The 16,988-nt window shown below is 41.2% G+C and overlaps 1 protein-coding gene across 1 annotated transcript in view; it reads left to right on the forward strand.

The window, feature by feature from the left end:
* ADARB1 (adenosine deaminase, RNA-specific, B1) overlaps window positions 1-16,988 on the forward strand; it is a 101,722-nt gene that overhangs the window by 34,075 nt on the left and 50,659 nt on the right. Inside the window, exons 2-3 of the mRNA XM_006876557.1 lie at window positions 9,567-9,641; window positions 13,646-14,583. Of these exons, the coding sequence (XP_006876619.1) occupies window positions 9,567-9,641; window positions 13,646-14,583 (1,013 nt within the window). The remainder of the gene's footprint in view (window positions 1-9,566; window positions 9,642-13,645; window positions 14,584-16,988) is intronic.

The following is a 16,988-nucleotide window of genomic DNA, read 5'->3' on the forward strand; positions in this document are numbered from 1 at the left end:
GCTGTGGTTTAATGTGCCAAACTGCAAAGCCATTGAACTATAAGGTCGACAGTTCAAGCTCGCCAGCTGTTCCTTGGAAACCCTATACAGTGTCGCTATGGGTCGGAATCGACTCGACGTCACTTAACAACTATATATATATATATATATATACACACAAGGTCAGAAGTTCGAAACTACCAGCTTTTCCGCAGGAGAAAGATGAGGCTTTCTGCTCCTGTAAAGATTTACTGCCTTGGAAACCCTATACAGGGTCACTATGGGTCGGAATCGACTTGACAGCACTTAACAACAACAATATATATATATATATACACAGAGAGAGAGAGAGAAAGACAGAGAAAGAAGTTTAAGAAAGGAAGTGGAATACAATTATAGAGTCCCAGGTACCCAGAGGAAGAGAGCTAGCCTTTTTCGAGTGTCCATTATATTGAGAGCAGGCCACACCCCTAAGGAAGCATTCCTTCTATTGATTGGCTGCTCATAGCTGCTCATCAACTATGCCTGTGTAAGGTTTCATCACCATGGTAATAAGCACATCTTAACTACTAAGTCATGGGAATCGTGGCCTAGTCAAGTTGACACAGAACCCTAACTATTACAGTCCACGCTTGTCAACTTGACATCTACAAACTATATGCATAATCTCTAAATATAGAAAATTGTGAAGTCATACTTGATCCTAACATGGTATAACTAAAATGTGTACAACCAAAAATACACTGGTTCCATTTGCACCTTATATGTCACAAATAAAGCAAAAATATTTGATGTATACATACAAAATAAAAACTATATATTTATTTAAATGTCCAAAGGACACATTCTGCAAGCCAGCCTCCTGCCTGTAGGCACACAGCCTTACTCAGTCCATAGGCCTAGAGTCCGCAGCTGCTCTGTCTCCATTCCACTATCATCTCTGCTGTTGGCTCTGCTGTCACTGCATTTCCTGGAAGGGATCCCTCACTCCACTCATATTCTTCCTTCTTGATGGTACTGGAATTGTTCCTGAAATGAAAGACTAAATACTCTCCCCTTTTAGTTACACATCTTCTACAATTACAATTAATTGACAATCACAGTTAATCCTGATAATAATTACACACAGTTAAATCATAAATTCCTGTCAGTATCATTCTCCACCTCTTTTCTCCAGACACATTTGGAAGAGAGGAAAACTAGTCAGTGGGGATTCTCCTTTTCCTCTTATTCTAAAACTTAACATACCCATGAATGCTTATAAGCCAGCCACTTCCTGCCTTTATAGCCCCTATTTTTGATAGCCAATGTCTAAATTGCCCATCCCTCTCAACCCAGGACACTGAGGAGACAAGCATGTTCCTTGATTTGAAGAATCTGCCATTCTAGTTGGAATTTTGAGCAACTGCATCCATTAACAAAAGTCCAGTTGATCAAACTGTGGCAGTTCACACTTGCATCTTTATCTTCATCTAGTAGGGTCTGGTCACAGCTCAGCCCTAGCCATCCAAGCTAGGTCAATTGGGTATCAGCTGCAAGTTTGGGAGTTCATGCACACCTTTCTGCACTTCAGACCAGCTGGTCCCTCACTCTTAGTCCTAGCCTCCAGGGTCTACATCAGTGTCTGTGGGCTCAGGAGTTCATACAACTCCCTGAACTTCAGACCACTCAGCCCTTCTTGTCTCTCTCATTTCAAAGTTAACAGCTGCCAATAGAACATGTCCAGACTCAGCCGGTGTCTTCATTGCTGCATTTTCCCCAATTCTATTCAAAAGTAGACCCAGGTGGTCACCAGTGAGCATCTGGCTCACAGTTCCCTTTAACTTTCAGTCCTAGAAAGTGATTTTCTTTGATGGGCACATACATTTCTGGCCTTCATGCCTCCAAGGCAAACAGGTTACTTGAAACGAGCTTTTTTTTTTTTTAATGTTTTATTGTGAATTGTGTGATTGTGTACATGGGAGAACATCAGCTTTACATTTATTCCATCATCCATCATTTCGTTGGCATAGTTATCATCCTGTTCATCATGCATCCTTACCCAACCAAGGAGTGTACCCTATCAGTCTAGGAGCGGAGGACCCTGGGACTATCAATGGAGAAACAAGCTTTTTTGAAACAATCTGCTTTTTTTTTCCCCTCTCCCTCTGTTTTCTTTCAATCATGAATCTCCTGTTCTCCCAGCAGTTTCCGGTTGGTCTACATGTCTTTTCAAATGCAAATATCCCAACTCTGATGGTTCTGTATGGTGTTCAGGATCCCACCTAAGGCCCCATACTTTACAAAGTTTTAACAAGAAGCTACTTCTCTGGGAAAATTGTAATTCCCCTTTTAGCAAAACCAGTCAAGTATAGACTAAAGGTGGGCTTACAAGGTCTCTGTAATTATAATTCCCAATATCCATTTCCATCATCCATGTAACTCTACAATAGTTGTTGTTGTTGTTAAGTGCCGTGGAGTCGGTTCCGACTCATAGCGACCCTCCCTGTACAAGGTTTCCGAGGCTGTAAATCTTTACGGGAGCAGAAAACCTCATCTTTCTCCCGCGGAGCGGCTGGTAGTTTCGAACTGCTGGCCTTGCGGTTCGCAGCCCGATTCGTAACCACTACACTACCAGAGCTCCTTAACTCTACAATAGTAGGCAGAAGAAAACAATATTCATAAAGAAGTGAAACACATAACCTTTAAAAACACTTAAGTTCAGTCTTCTCCCTTGGACTAACCTGATTCATATGCATATGGCCCTGGGTCTCCTGCAGTGTATATTCCAGTAGGCCCTGGCCCCCTATTAGTCATCTAGTTTAACCAGCATGACATTGGCTTTAGCCAACTCTTTAGTAGCTTTTCTCTTACATTTCTTTCAGCCACTACAAAATTACCGTCTAAAAATCAAAAGTCTCACTTCCCATACCCCTTGGTTCTTTTTCTTACAAAAACCCATGCTTCCATGAGTCTGGGGCCATTGCATTGAATACCACTCCTGATGCCAGCTACAAAAAACATGTAGGGACCATGTCTGTCTTCTTCTGAATCCACAAAGGGGAAAGAAAACCAAACTCAAAATCAGCCCACATCCTATGAAGTAAAGGTCAGACATGCTTCCACCCTTTAAATTTAAATTCCACCTTTAAAATTAATTATTCTTAAGAACCAATTTAGACAACTCATCCTTGTGATTTTGTTTCTCTTGCACCCTGCTCTCTTTGGTACCACATGTCTTAGGCTAGATTTTCTAGAGAAATAAAACCAGTGAGAGAGAGATATAAAGAGAAGTTTTATTATCAAGGAAGTAGAGTACAATTGTAGAGTCCCAGATTCCCAGTGGAAGAGAGTGAGCCATTCCACATGTCCATTATAATGGGAGCAGGATACACCCCCAAGGAAGCATCCCTTCCATTGACTGGCTGCTTGTAATCACTCATCATAGAGTTAATTCTGCATGAATTAGGTTTCATCACCATGAGACTAAACACCTTGACTAAACCACGGGAACCCTGGTCTATCAAGTTGACACAGGACTATTATTACCCTTATAGAGAAGGAACCGAAGAAGCACATTGTTGTGATGGAGCAAAATTCCTGGGCACAACTTTCTTGGCTTTCTTCTCACCAGTGCAGTTTTTGAATTCCTTAAGATTTGTTCATAATAAGTCCCCGTGATTGATAAAATCTATTATACCTTTGAAATCCTGAGAAACAGTCACCATAACCTTCTGAACTGTTCTTTCTGCCTTGAATGTAAGTGGTACAGCAGTTCCCCCTCATAAGTCACTGTTTTAATCAGGTCTTACTGTCTGGATCGTACAAGGGATCTTCAAAAAGTCCGTCGGAAAATTCCATAATATTATAATTCCACAAATAGTTTGAAGTCTCCTCATATTGGTAAATCCAGGACTCATCCCTGGTTATTATTTGTTCCATAAAATCATCTTCCTTAGCTTTGATCTCGCCTAAAAGACTGATGGAAAGATCAGCTCTTCGAGCTAGCTGATCTTCACACAATGCTTTGGGCACGCGTTGAGTAGAAAGCTTTCTGAGGCCAGCATGTATACTTAAAATGGAAAATACCAATCTATGTTAGACCCAAATTTCATCACTATTGCCTCAGTGGTAATTTTACAGTCTTCTCCCAGCATTTTCTGAACTTCAGCCAGTTACCTTATTTGTTGAGGTTGAGGTTGAAATTGTCAATGACTTTATTTTTATTAGATTCACTATCAACACTTGTGGAAGCAGCAATCAAGAAATCAAATGATGTATTTCACTAGACAAATCTGCTGCCCAAACCTCTTTAAAGTAAAGTGTTCAAGAACAAAGATGTCAGTGAATAAAGAAGAAATGATGCATCTGAGTTATGGTTTTGGAGAGGAATATTAAAAGCACCATGGCCTGCCAGAAGAACAAACAAATCTGTGTTGGAAAAAAGTAGAGCCAAAATGTTCCTTAGAAGCCGGGATGATGAGACTTCATCTCCCATACTTCAGACATATTATCAGGAGGGACTTGTCCCTAGAGAAGAAAATCATGCTTGGTAAAATGGAGGGTCTGTGAAAAAGAGGACGACCTTCAATGAGATGGATTGGCACAGTGGCAGCAGCAATGGGTTAGAGTGCAACAATGTGTTGGCACCAGACCAGGTAATGTGTCATTCTGTTGTGTATAGGGTCACTATGAGTCTGAACCTAACAACAATTTTGTGGCTTTTACAAAATCAATTCATGTTGGTATAATGAATAATAAAATTGATTGTTAATTTAATATTATTTGTCACTCATTCAGTCTACAATTATTATTTGAGCTTCTACACTGTGTCAGGCTGTTCTCGTCACCAATGATATGTTGTTGTTGCTATGTGCCATGGAGTCAGTTCCAACTCATAGCGACCCTGTACAGGGTTTCTGAGGCTGTAAATCTTTACAGGAGCAGAAAGCCTCATCTTTCTACCGCGGAACAGCTGGTAGTTTCGAACTGCTAACCTTGTGGTTCACAGCCCGATTCGTAACCACTACACTACATATAGCAGTGAATAAAGCTGAAGTTCCATGGAGCTTCCATGTTCATGTGGGGAACAGACAAGAAACACACAGGCAGTAGAAGAAGGTCATAAATGCAACAGAGAAAAATGAAGAAGAGGGGCAGAATGGGGAGTCCTGAGACACTGGTGAAGAGGGCAGAGGCTACTCTTTCACCCCTGTGGGGGAGGCGGCTCATCAAGAAGTTGATGCTTGAGCAGCCTTGAGGGAAGTGAAGGAGTGAGTTGTGTAGACATCTGGGGAGGAAGGACCTTCCAGGTAGAAGGAAGGGCACAGAAAAGTTAGCTCAGGGTATTTAGGGAACCACATAATGCCCCTAAGAAGGGGTGTAGGAAGCAAGGGTATAGGTTGGAGCACAGAACTTTGGGGCCTCAGGTATTCCAGGAATACTTGGACCTATTTATTCTCAGAGAGTTGGGAGTCAGGGAAGGATTTTAGACAGAACACATATAATTCAGTGACATTGATTACATTCTTCATTGTACAACCATTCTCACCCTCCTTTCTGGATCATTGCTTACCCATTATAAGCTCATGCCACCCCCCACCCCCCTTCAAGCTTATTATATAGTTCTTTAAAAGAGCACATACTAAAGGCAAGCATCCTTTTATTGCTTTTTATTTTACATATGAAAACTGAGACTGAAGAGGGTTAAGGTGCCATAGACCATAGGTCTAAGACCTTTGGCTTGGAATCTGCCCAGATGCAGAGCCCGCCCTGCCTCCTGCTGGCTGTAACATTGAGCCCCACCTGGAACCTCCATTTTCTGCACTTGGAAAATGTGAATAATGCTAGTGCCTACCTCAGAGTTGTGAGCATTTAAAGAAAATAATAATAAGCATAAAGAAAAGGCTCAATAACGTATGCTGAGTACACAGTGTATCCACTAACTTTTCTTCAAATTTCAGCTTCTATCCTACCTCCATTCTCTGAATTGGTACTGTGCTTGTAACTTGTACCACGTAACTTTGTTTATAATCATATCTTCAGTTTGATTGTCCCTTCAATAAATTACAAATGTCTGAGGAAATACTAGGGACTACTAAACCTTTGTTGTAGTTGTTGTTGTTGTTAGGTGCCATTGAGTTGGTGCTGACTCATAGCGACCCTGTGCACAACAGAATGAAACACTGCCTGATCCTGGGCCAACCTCACAACTGTTGGTACACTTGAGCCCATTGATGCTACCACTTTGCCAATCCATGTCGCTGAGGGTCTTCCTCTTTCTAACCCGCCACCTTACCAAACATGATATCCTTCTCCAGCGACTGCTCCCTCCTGACAATATGCTTGTAGTATGGGAGACGAAGTTTGGCCATCTTGGCCTCCAAGGAGAACTCTGGCTGCACTTCTTCCAACACAGATCTGTTTGTTCTTTTGACAGCCATGGCACTTTCAATATTCTCCTCTAACACCATAATTCAAAAGCATCAATTCTTCTACGGTCTTCCTTATTCACTGTCCAGCTTTCACATGCATATGAAGTTATTGAAAATACTATGGCTTGGGTCAGATGCACCTAAGTCCTCAATCTGACATCTTTGCTCTTCAACACTTTAAAAAGGTCTTGTGTAGCAGATTTGCCTAATGCAATCCGTTGTCTGATTTCTTGACTGCTGTTTCCATGAGTGTTGATAGTTGATCCAAGAAGAATGAACTCCTTGACAACTTCAATTTATTCTCTGTTGATAAGAATGTTTTTAGTAGTTGCCTATAAAGTGACTATTTTTAAAATTCACCTGTTTATTGTTAGGGAGGCTTCATTAAAGATTCTCCAGGCCAGCTTTTGAGAATAGGCATTTTGAAAATTGATGTGGAAATGAAAGGACCTAGAATGGCCAAAAGAAGAAGAAAGCTGGAGATTTACTCTACCTGATTTCAGAATTTATCACAAAGCTGTTGTATTGTCATAGGAATAGACACATAGATGAATAGAACCAAATTGAAAGCAGAAATAGACCCACACAGAGATGATCAATTGATTTTCTTCAAAGGGCAATTCAATGTGGAAAGGACCGCTTTTTTTTTAACAAATGCTGCTGAAACAACTGATTCATCATATGTTAAGAAAACAAACTGTGATTCTTACTTTATAATGTGTACAAAATTTAACTTAAGTGTATGATAGATCTAAATGTAAACACTGAAGTGTAAAATTTCTAAGTCTTCCTAGGAGAAAATTTTAGTGACCTTGGATTAGGGAAAGATCTTAAATAGGATTGTATATAGCCCAAATCATAAGATAAAAAAAATGATCACTTAGGCTTTATTAAAGTTTAAAACTTGTATTCTTTGAAGTGCACTATTGGAAGATGAAGAGGCAAGCCCAAGACCTAGAGAAAATATATGCAAACATATATCTGATAAAGGACTGCCCTGGTGTGGTGCTGTAGGATAAGCACTTGAACATTAGGTCAGTTTGACCTTCAAGGTCGGTGGTTCAAACTCACCAGCCACACTTTGGAAACCTGATACAGGGTCACTGAAGATTGGAATAGATTCAACCACAACAACAAGAATATGAAAGGAGTACTAGTGTAGCACTGTAGGATATGCATTGGACTGCTAACCACCATGTCATTGGTTCAAACCCACCAGCCACTCCATGGAAACCATATATACAGGGTTGCTATGAGTTGCAACAGACATGACGTCACTTAACAACAATGAGAATATAAAAATAATTCTTAGAATCCAATAAAAAATAAATGAACGATACAGTAAAGGGGGAAAAGGCAAAGTATTTAGACAAATACTTGTCCAAGAGAAGTACCCAAGAGAAACGAAGATTGATGTCTATATAAATACTTGTATATAAACCTTCATAGCTTTGTTCAATGTTGTTGTTAGGTGCCCTTGAGTCAGTTCTGACTCATAGCAACCCTGTGTTCATCTGAACAGAGCTCTTTCCTGTCCTGCTCCATTCTCTCAATTGTTGTTCTGTCTGAACATAGTGTTGCAGCCACTGTGTTAATGCAGCTTGTTGAGGATCCTCCTCTTTTTTTTTTTTTTTCCTGACCCTGTTTTACCAAGCATAATATCTTTTCCAGGAATTGATTGTTCATAATAACATGTCCAAAGTATGTGAGATACAATCTCACCATTCTCACTTCTAAGGAGCATTCTGGCTATACTTCTTTCAAGACACATTTGTTCATTCTCTGGCAACTCATGGTTTATTCAATATTCTACACCAGTCCCATAATTCAAATGCATCTATTCTTCCCCAATTCCATAATTCCAATGCATCAATTCTTCTTCTGTCTTCCTTACTTATTGTCCAGCTTTCACATGCATATGAGGGGATTGAAAATCTCATGGCTTGGACTAGGCTCACCTTAGTGTGATGTCTTTGCTTTTAACAATGCAGTATGTTGTTTGATTTCTTAACTGCTGTCTACATAGGCATTTATTGTGGATCCAAGTTAAATGAAATCCTTTAAAAGGTCAATATTTTCTTCATCATTCTTACTAGCCAATAAACTAGAAATAAGCAAATGTCTGTTACCTGGTGAATTGTTAATCCAATAGTGTTATCTGTTCCATGAGATGCTACAAGAAAACACTACAGATACATTGAACAATGTGTATAAATCTCAAAAGCATTGTGCTAATAAGTCAAAGAAGCAAGATATAAAAAAGACTGCATACTTAATATGTTTCCCTATATATGAAATTGTAGAACGGACCAACATGTAGTTACAAAACTGAGTGGACTTTGGGGGTGGGAGAAAATAATTGGCTGTATAAAGGCACGAAGGAACAGTGTGTCTCCATCATGATAAACCTTATCCTCATCATGAAAACTCATGGGTGAAGTCTTCTTTATGTAAACCATGCTCAGTAGAACAAATCTTTTAAATGTACAGGTGTCCTATGGAAGGACTGCTTTCTGCAGACTGAGACATAGGCACTGCGGGTAGTGCTATATTGCGAGTCTCCCTGTGTTTGTGCTGTTTGTTGCCTTCTTATAGTCCAGTGTATTGGTGGGTAAAAGGCATTTTTGCTGCTGTTTCCTAGTCACATACAACCAATTCAGATTGTAAGTAATGGGTTGTATCAGAATAAAGTGTATTACAAGAGCCAATCAAATTTAATCATACTTATTTAGGAATTAAATAGCAACAAATCTAGGTACTCATCTTGACTTAATCCACTCTGGAGCTATGTTTTTGTAATGGACCTGAACTTTTAAGTGAAATAATTCTAGTGCCCCACATGACTGTCTGACCAGCTGTAGTTGCCCACTCAGTCCAGCTCACTGAAGAAGGCACTTTAACCAAGTTAAAATATATTCAATGGCAACACAGAGAAAAAGAAACAAGATCACTGGTTTTGAAGTGAGACTGGCTCTCAGAAGGAAAAGCACCCAGAGTTGTGATACATCATGGTCAGGCAGACCTGGAAAATATGGGAGATGAGAATGTTCCTGCATGTTTTAGAAGTTTTCACTTCAGTGTGTAATAATATTGTAATAGTTCCCAGGGAGTAGGCTGACTTCAGGTTACTCACATAATGAACATGCCAAATCTTGTTTTCTTGCTGTCTTTCAGACAGAAACTATCTTCGCCAGTCAAGAAACCCTCAAAAGCATTTTGCCATGGACATTGAAGATGAAGAAAATATGAGTAAGATCTAGGCCTATAACCCATTATCAAAAGTAGCTAATTTTCTTTTAAAATCATATTGCTTTTATAAATTTATTTAATGAGACCAATTTGGCAAAGGTGATTTTTCTAATGATACAGGCTATCAGCAATGTCTTGGTTTTAATGTTTGATGCATTCTCTGCAATAGGTATCAATAGTTGGTTTGGGCGACTTCTCCTACAGGTACATGTGCCGATTTTCTGTTCTTCTTTTTCTCATGGGGCATCATTTACATACCTGAAAGTACAACCTGTGCACCAAGAGGCCTGTCTTGTGATGGTTTCATGCCGCCTTGTGTCATTGTGTGGGTCTCATGGTGATGACCTGACTTTCACCCTCTGCAAATCTAAGATAGCCTTTGAGATTGACTTAAATGCCTGATGATTTGATTTAACAGTGCATGAGCATTTTCCTTTCAATACAGTTGAATCTCCTGCATTTTGAGAAAAGGGCTCACACTGGTCTGTTAGATCTTCAGTGTCTAAATATGTTAATGAGATTTAAGGCTGGTGTGGCTCAAAACTTAACCTTTATACCTTTACTCTTCTCTAGACTTTTTCTTGGGGTTGGGGAAGGGTGGAGAGCCTCAGGAGCACCTCAGCTTTTTCCTTGCTCTACGTTGTTCCCGATGGAAAGTGTGGTGAATGTACTATTTTAACTCTAATTGCAGACAGCAATTCTTTTAAATAAAGATTTAAATGCGTCCTCGGAATATAGAAGTGTTTAGCAGGGAAACAACAGTGAAGACAGTACCTTTCTGATTGATGTATGTGTATATTTACATTCTTTCTGATTTGTCTCAGGGAAGAACATGCAGCCCTGAATGATGAGTAACAGGTACTGAGAGTGGTTGCTGGTGGCTAGGACTTAGTTCAGTGCATTTTCCTGGGGCTACGCATACAACAACGAGCCCTAGTGGGCCAACAGTTCAGCGGGCAGCTGCTAATTGAAAGGTTGGTCATTCCGACCCACACAGTGGCTCCATAGGAGACAGACCTGGCAACCTGCTCTCATAGATATTTTAGCTAAGAAACCCTGTGGTGGGGCAGTTCTTCTTTGTCACATGGAATTGCTGTAAGTCGAAATCCACTCGATGACACCTTACAAGTTTCACACAACTGAGCAATGGAGACCTTGGGACTGTTCTCATCTCATCTCCCACACATAGTCCAATAAAGAGTGTCTGCATGGCATGACTACTACAGGCGTTTTGCTGTGGATGATATAAAGTGAGTCTTGATCCTTTGTGACCTCTGCTCCGAGCATCCTCTTTGCAAGTTTGGTGTCAGTTACTGAGGGACACCATTCTCAAGTGCTCACCAGAAACCACATGAGCAATGTGTCGCTTCCCATCTGCTGCCTGGTTTCCTTATCAATTCCTGTGATTCAGAACTCTTTCAAAGCTAGCCTTGTGTTCTTACCACTCAGGCCCACTCTAGATCCCCAGGTTTGCCTTTGTTTCACAGAGCAAAGTTAGACTCACACCCCTCACTTCAGAGATGGCCACTGGAGGTGTGCAGGGTCCATGTGGAGGTGTTAGTAGGGGTACCCAGAGCGTCCCTGTGGTCTAGACTCTGCATTGCCTTTCACAGCAGCAAGCATCTGGCCCATGTAGACACCTTACTGGCAATTTGGTCAGCAAAGGACTTCCCCTCCCTAAACTGATCCTGGGATAAAATAAGCTATCATTCTGACTGTTTTTTCTCGAAATCTTGTGGTGCTGGTGCCGAAACTTTGAAATGCCAATCCTGTTTTCCTTCATTTTGAAGTCAATGAGAAATATTATTATGATTAATGTCCACATTTATTAAATATAGTAGCACAGTATATAAACAGAAAGCATCTATATATGGGGTCATAGCATGGTGTCTGCCTCCACTTTAATCTTTCATTTTCCTTTACATAGCATTTTTAATGAAGCAGAAGAGCAGTATGTCTGTCGCTTCTAAAGTTAATAAAATTTTATAATTTATGCGAACTGTGTTGTAGGAAGTTCATTTTTCTTATAACCTTATCAATATTTGTCATTCCAACACTGATTATTTTTATTGTTGAAAGGAAAGCATTCAGCTATTTCAGCAGTTTTACATATCTGATTAAATGCATGTCAGGACACATTTATTATTATTTGATTTTCTATATTGATAAAGAATTCTGCTTAGCCACGAAATTGAAGTGTAAGCAATAAGCTAATGTGTAATTCTTGCTCAGTTTATTAACCTTTGAATCCCTTCTTGGCTCCACTTTTTTCACCTCTTATTCCCCTTAAGCACCGAAAGGAGTAACCTATCGAGCTTTTGCTGGACGATGTTGTAAATGAAAATTTAGTGACCATTCCATCAACTTTGTCAACTGGGACAAGTGGTGTGTGCACACCAGGCGTGTTCTGGTGAAGTGATGAGAGAGAGTTACAGTCTCAGCCTCCCCATGGGTGATGTGTAAGCAGGGCTTTTAACTGTCCCAATGAAGAACCACAGACAGCCCCACAAATCAGAGACCTTGGCAGCTGGGGACTCTACCTTTAACCCCACTAAGCCTTTTCATGGGTTGAACTGATGGACGTTTTCACAGGTTTTTAGTTTTTGTAGCAGAAATAGCCCTCTAGAGCTACTGTCTTGGGACATTTGCAAGCCAGTTTACTTCTGTAAAATAAACATTTGCCTACCTGAAATATGCATTGTAGACTTTTGCAAGCCCTGGTTACAGAGGATAATCTTAAAAGCCCTTCACCCCTGGTGATCAACCTCTGTGCTTCATGCCTCCAGCAGCTTGTTGAACCCTGAAGAACAAGAAATGATTTCTTTTTCTTTTAAAAAAAAGTTTGCTAAACTTCAGGATGAACACTTTTTTATCCTCCTTTTAGAAATCAAAATCATGTTTATTTTGTAACAAATGTTTAAAGTTCTAAAATTACCTTCATTAAATTTTAAATATAAACTAGCTTTAAAAACGAAAGTAACCAAACTATTCTTGAAACCTATGTCTAACATTTGTTTTAAAAACAAAGACAAAGTTGTCACTTTTGTAAGGGAGTCAGGAAGGTATAGCCGTATTTCTTTCCTATCATGAAAGTGGAGTCCCGTTGTGACACTGTAGGATAAGCACTGAACTGACTGCAAGGTTGGTTTGAACCACAAGATTGGTGGTTCATACTAACCAGCCGCTCCTCGGAAACCCTATACAGGGTCGCTATGAGTCAGAACTGACTCAACAGCACTTAACAACTGCAGCAATCATGGCTGTATTAAAGATTCAGAAATAAATCATTCTAATATATAATGATCATTTTAAATGAGTGCTAGAAATAGATCTATATTCTCCAAAAATATATTTTTTAAAAATTTTATAGAATTGTACAAACCGTTTTCTAAGATTAATTTATAAACTTATTACGTATGTTCAGCTCGCATATGTGATTGAATATTTTAAACCTGAAAAAAAACAACAACAACCTAGTATAACTTGTGAGTACGTTTTTAAATAATGTTTCCTCTTTTGGGATGTGTTGCAATTTTAAACCCATAGATTGAGGATAAATGAAATAGAAAAAGCGGCAAGTGTGAAGGTAAAACATGTATTTGTCTATGCTGACATTAAAGTGTCATTTCATTAGACTTATTAATGTAAGATATTGCTCATTAAATTTATCATCCCACATTTTAATAGACTTAAGTAAAACATCTCTAGATCTTCAGAATCTTATTATTAGAAATATAATATTCTTTTAAATCACTTTTTAATGTAAAAGCAATGGGTGGTATGAAATCGAAACTGCATTAGCCATTCTTCAGCAAAGTGTCTAATTACTAATTTCAATTTAGGCTGATAGTTCCTTGTAGTTCTTCACTTGTACCTCTAGGAGTAAAAAATATATGCACACATCACTTAACCAGTTACAAAGATAGATAAAGGAATCTATAAATTTTGCATTTACAAGATCCTGCAACGAAGGCGTTGTAAGTTACTCTTTCTGGGCACCACAGGTTCCAGCAGCACTGATGTTAAGGAAAACCGCAATCTGGACAACGTGGTCCCCAAAGATGGCAGTGCCCTAGGGCCTGGGGAGGGCACCCAGCTTTCCAACGGGGGCGGCGGCAGCAGCAGCAGCAGGAAGCGGCCCCTGGAGGAGGGCAGCAATGGTCACTCCAAGTTCCGCCTGAAGAAGCGGAGGAGGCCACCTGGGCCTGTCCTGCCCAAGAATGCCCTGATGCAACTGAATGAGATCAAGCCAGGCCTGCAATACACCCTGCTTTCCCAGACCGGCCCAGTACACGCACCTCTGTTCATCATGTCGGTAGAGGTCAATGGGCAGGTGTTTGAGGGCTCCGGCCCCACAAAGAAGAAGGCAAAACTTCATGCTGCAGAAAAGGCCCTACGGTCTTTTGTCCAGTTTCCAAATGCCTCTGAAGCCCACTTGGCTATGGGGAGGACCCTCTCGGTCAACACGGACTTCACATCTGACCAGGCTGACTTCCCTGACATGCTCTTCAATGGCTTTGAGACTCCGGATAGGCTGGACGCGCCCTTCTACATGGGTTCCAATGGGGACGACTCCTTCAGCTCCAGTGGGGACCTCAGCCTATCAGCATCCCCCATCCCTGCAAGCCTCATCCAGCCGTCCCTGCCTGTGCTCCCACCATTTCCTCCCCCAAGTGGGAAGAACCCGGTGATGATCCTGAATGAGCTGCGCCCTGGATTGAAATACGACTTCCTCTCTGAAAGTGGGGAGAGCCATGCCAAGAATTTTGTCATGTCGGTTGTGGTGGACGGCCAATTCTTTGAAGGGTCAGGGAGGAACAAGAAGCTGGCCAAGGCGCGGGCTGCCCAATCGGCCCTGGCAACCATTTTTAATTTGCACTTGGACCAAACGCCATCGCGCCAGCCCATCCCCAGTGAGGGGCTTCAGTTGCATTTGCCGCAGGTGAGGACCATGTGCTGCTGCTGTGCAGGGTGGGTGTAAGTTCTTGGGACCAGGCATAGGTAGGCACTAGCTCATTGTAGTCGACTCCATGTTCATGCGTTAGCTCCTCTCCAGTAATGGTGCCAGTAGGTCTCGTGCTGGGGGCTGCCCTTGTTACTATGGTGCAGCAGTGAGCACAGGGCTGGCCTGTTAGAATTGTATGTGGATGCTTATCTCCTGGACCCAGTGAGGATGAGGATGCTGAGAGCCTCCGTCCACCAATGTCCATCATGGCATCATGGGCACCTGCTTACATGGTTCCTGTCCCACGTGATCCACCCTCTGTAGTGATCCTCTCCCCAGAGAAGATGTCATCAGGAGACAGGGAGGATGAACCCAAGCTGGGAACTGTTTCCTTCAGAGTCTCATCTGGGAGCTTGATGCATAGCACATGGGATGCTTCCAGGCCCCACTGAGAACTTGGTATGGAAGTGTCTGGCCCCCAGCACCTGCCCTTGCTGAGTGGGAGCATAGGAATAGTGGGCATTGAGTTATGGGTGTAGCAGACAGTGGGGTGGGCATGTAGAGAGACTTCCATAAAGTAAGGTGGCCTGCATCTGCTGTGGCCTGGGGTCCTTTGTGCCTTGAGTTTCCTGTGTGGGGTCCATGTGGGTGCTCCATTCAGGAAAGGAATGAATAACCACTGGAGTCTGGTCTTTGATGATAAAAAAGAGATGACTTTAGTATTAGCTCAGGCAGACCTTCATCTCTTAGTCCTAGAGCTCTTGATTGCCTTTTTTTTTTTTTTTTGGAAACCTAGACTTCTTAAGGTTAATTTGGCTATTCTAAAAGCTGTTCTCTTAGGGAGGAAATCTAATCCACTTCTCTACACCTTTTTGAATTTGAAGATGAAATATATACTGCATCTGATCACAGTAAATGAAGGATTCAAAAATGAGAGGAGGACCAGTATTTCTCCTAGAAGAATCAAAGTTTGCTTGGGGTGTAATTAGAATGATCTCCATGCAGTTGTCTTCTGAGATGACTAGTTGTTTGCAACTTTAAAAGAAGAAAAGCTTATTTTATTTTACAACCAATCCAACTTAAGTATAATTCATTCAAAGTAGTTTGCTGATTTTCCTAGGAACCAAATAATCATTTCCTATATGAATTGCTTTTTAACCATTATTAATAAGAATTATTAGTCCATTTATAATTTTACAAAACAGTGCTATCGATCCCAAGTGATTTTTGTTTTTTTCAAGATTACTAATTGCTAAGACATTTCACCCTGAGTTCAAAATAGCCTGTCATGCCACTTGTCTTCCTTCCCTGGCTGTCAGCAGAGTGGTTTTTAGAATAATACAGCATGTTATGAGCCTTTGGGGACTGAGTTTGCCACATATGTTGGTAGCATCTCAGAACGGGGACAGACAAGAGCACTCACCTGGTGAGTTGGACTTGCAGCCTTTTTCTTCTCTGCTGGATCTGTGACTTCAGTGATGGAGTGTGGGCAGTCATCAGAGTCCCTACTTAATGCATGCACCCCACTGGTACGGGCCCCTCGGGAAGACAGAGCTGGCCAGGTCTGCCTGACTTCCTCTCCTCCATGTCTGGCTGAAGATAAGAATTTCTACTGCTGTTTTAAAGCCATCCTTGAAGGACTTAGTGGCCTTAAAGTGTATCTAAATTCAGACTGTGCCAGCCACACAGGAACTTGCCAAGTGCTCTGTCTGTGGCAGGTTCTTTAAAATGGCTTGACTATGCATCTCCTTAGCCCCTGTTCTTGTGGCTAAGGGAATGTACCCCCACACTTCTGTACAGGGAATGCTGACGCCTGGCTGCATGGGGTGAGGCTGACTTGTGAAACACAGTGCTTTTGAGACTTGATTCATGCCCCCAAACTCAGTGGGCACTTCATTAGCCAGGATAAGGTATCCTACAGGGTGAGACCGATATGTTTAAGGCAATTTCAGAACTGTCCACCTGCCTCAAAGGTTTGTACCTAACAAGTAAATGTCAGCATTAGGGCTGACCTTGGCTTATATTGTCAAGGAACTCCAATTAGACTTTATATGAAAATTTTGGAGATATGCTTACTGTTCCATGAAACGAACACTTACGTTTCCTCTGACTTACCCCTTGACTTCATTATTTTCTGTTCTATGTAAATTCTAATTCTTGACCAGTCTCCTATTTTATTGACAAATTCTTTATTTCTGTTTGCCATTTTTGCCCCTTCACTGTGCTCGTGTCTGTCACCAAAGCCCCAGCCCACAATGCAAAGCAAGGTTGCGACCCTTGCCTGACCCCTCTCTGCCTGTATGGCCTTAAACATTCCCTGAGACCCATAGATATTTGCTGGCACAGTGATAGGAGGACCAGTTAGCATGAATAGTTGACTCTGATTCCTGTTGGAAGTATTT

This window comes from Chrysochloris asiatica, unplaced genomic scaffold, assembly GCF_000296735.1.
Source record: "Chrysochloris asiatica unplaced genomic scaffold, ChrAsi1.0 scaffold00391, whole genome shotgun sequence".
Taxonomy (NCBI): domain Eukaryota; kingdom Metazoa; phylum Chordata; class Mammalia; order Afrosoricida; family Chrysochloridae; genus Chrysochloris; species Chrysochloris asiatica.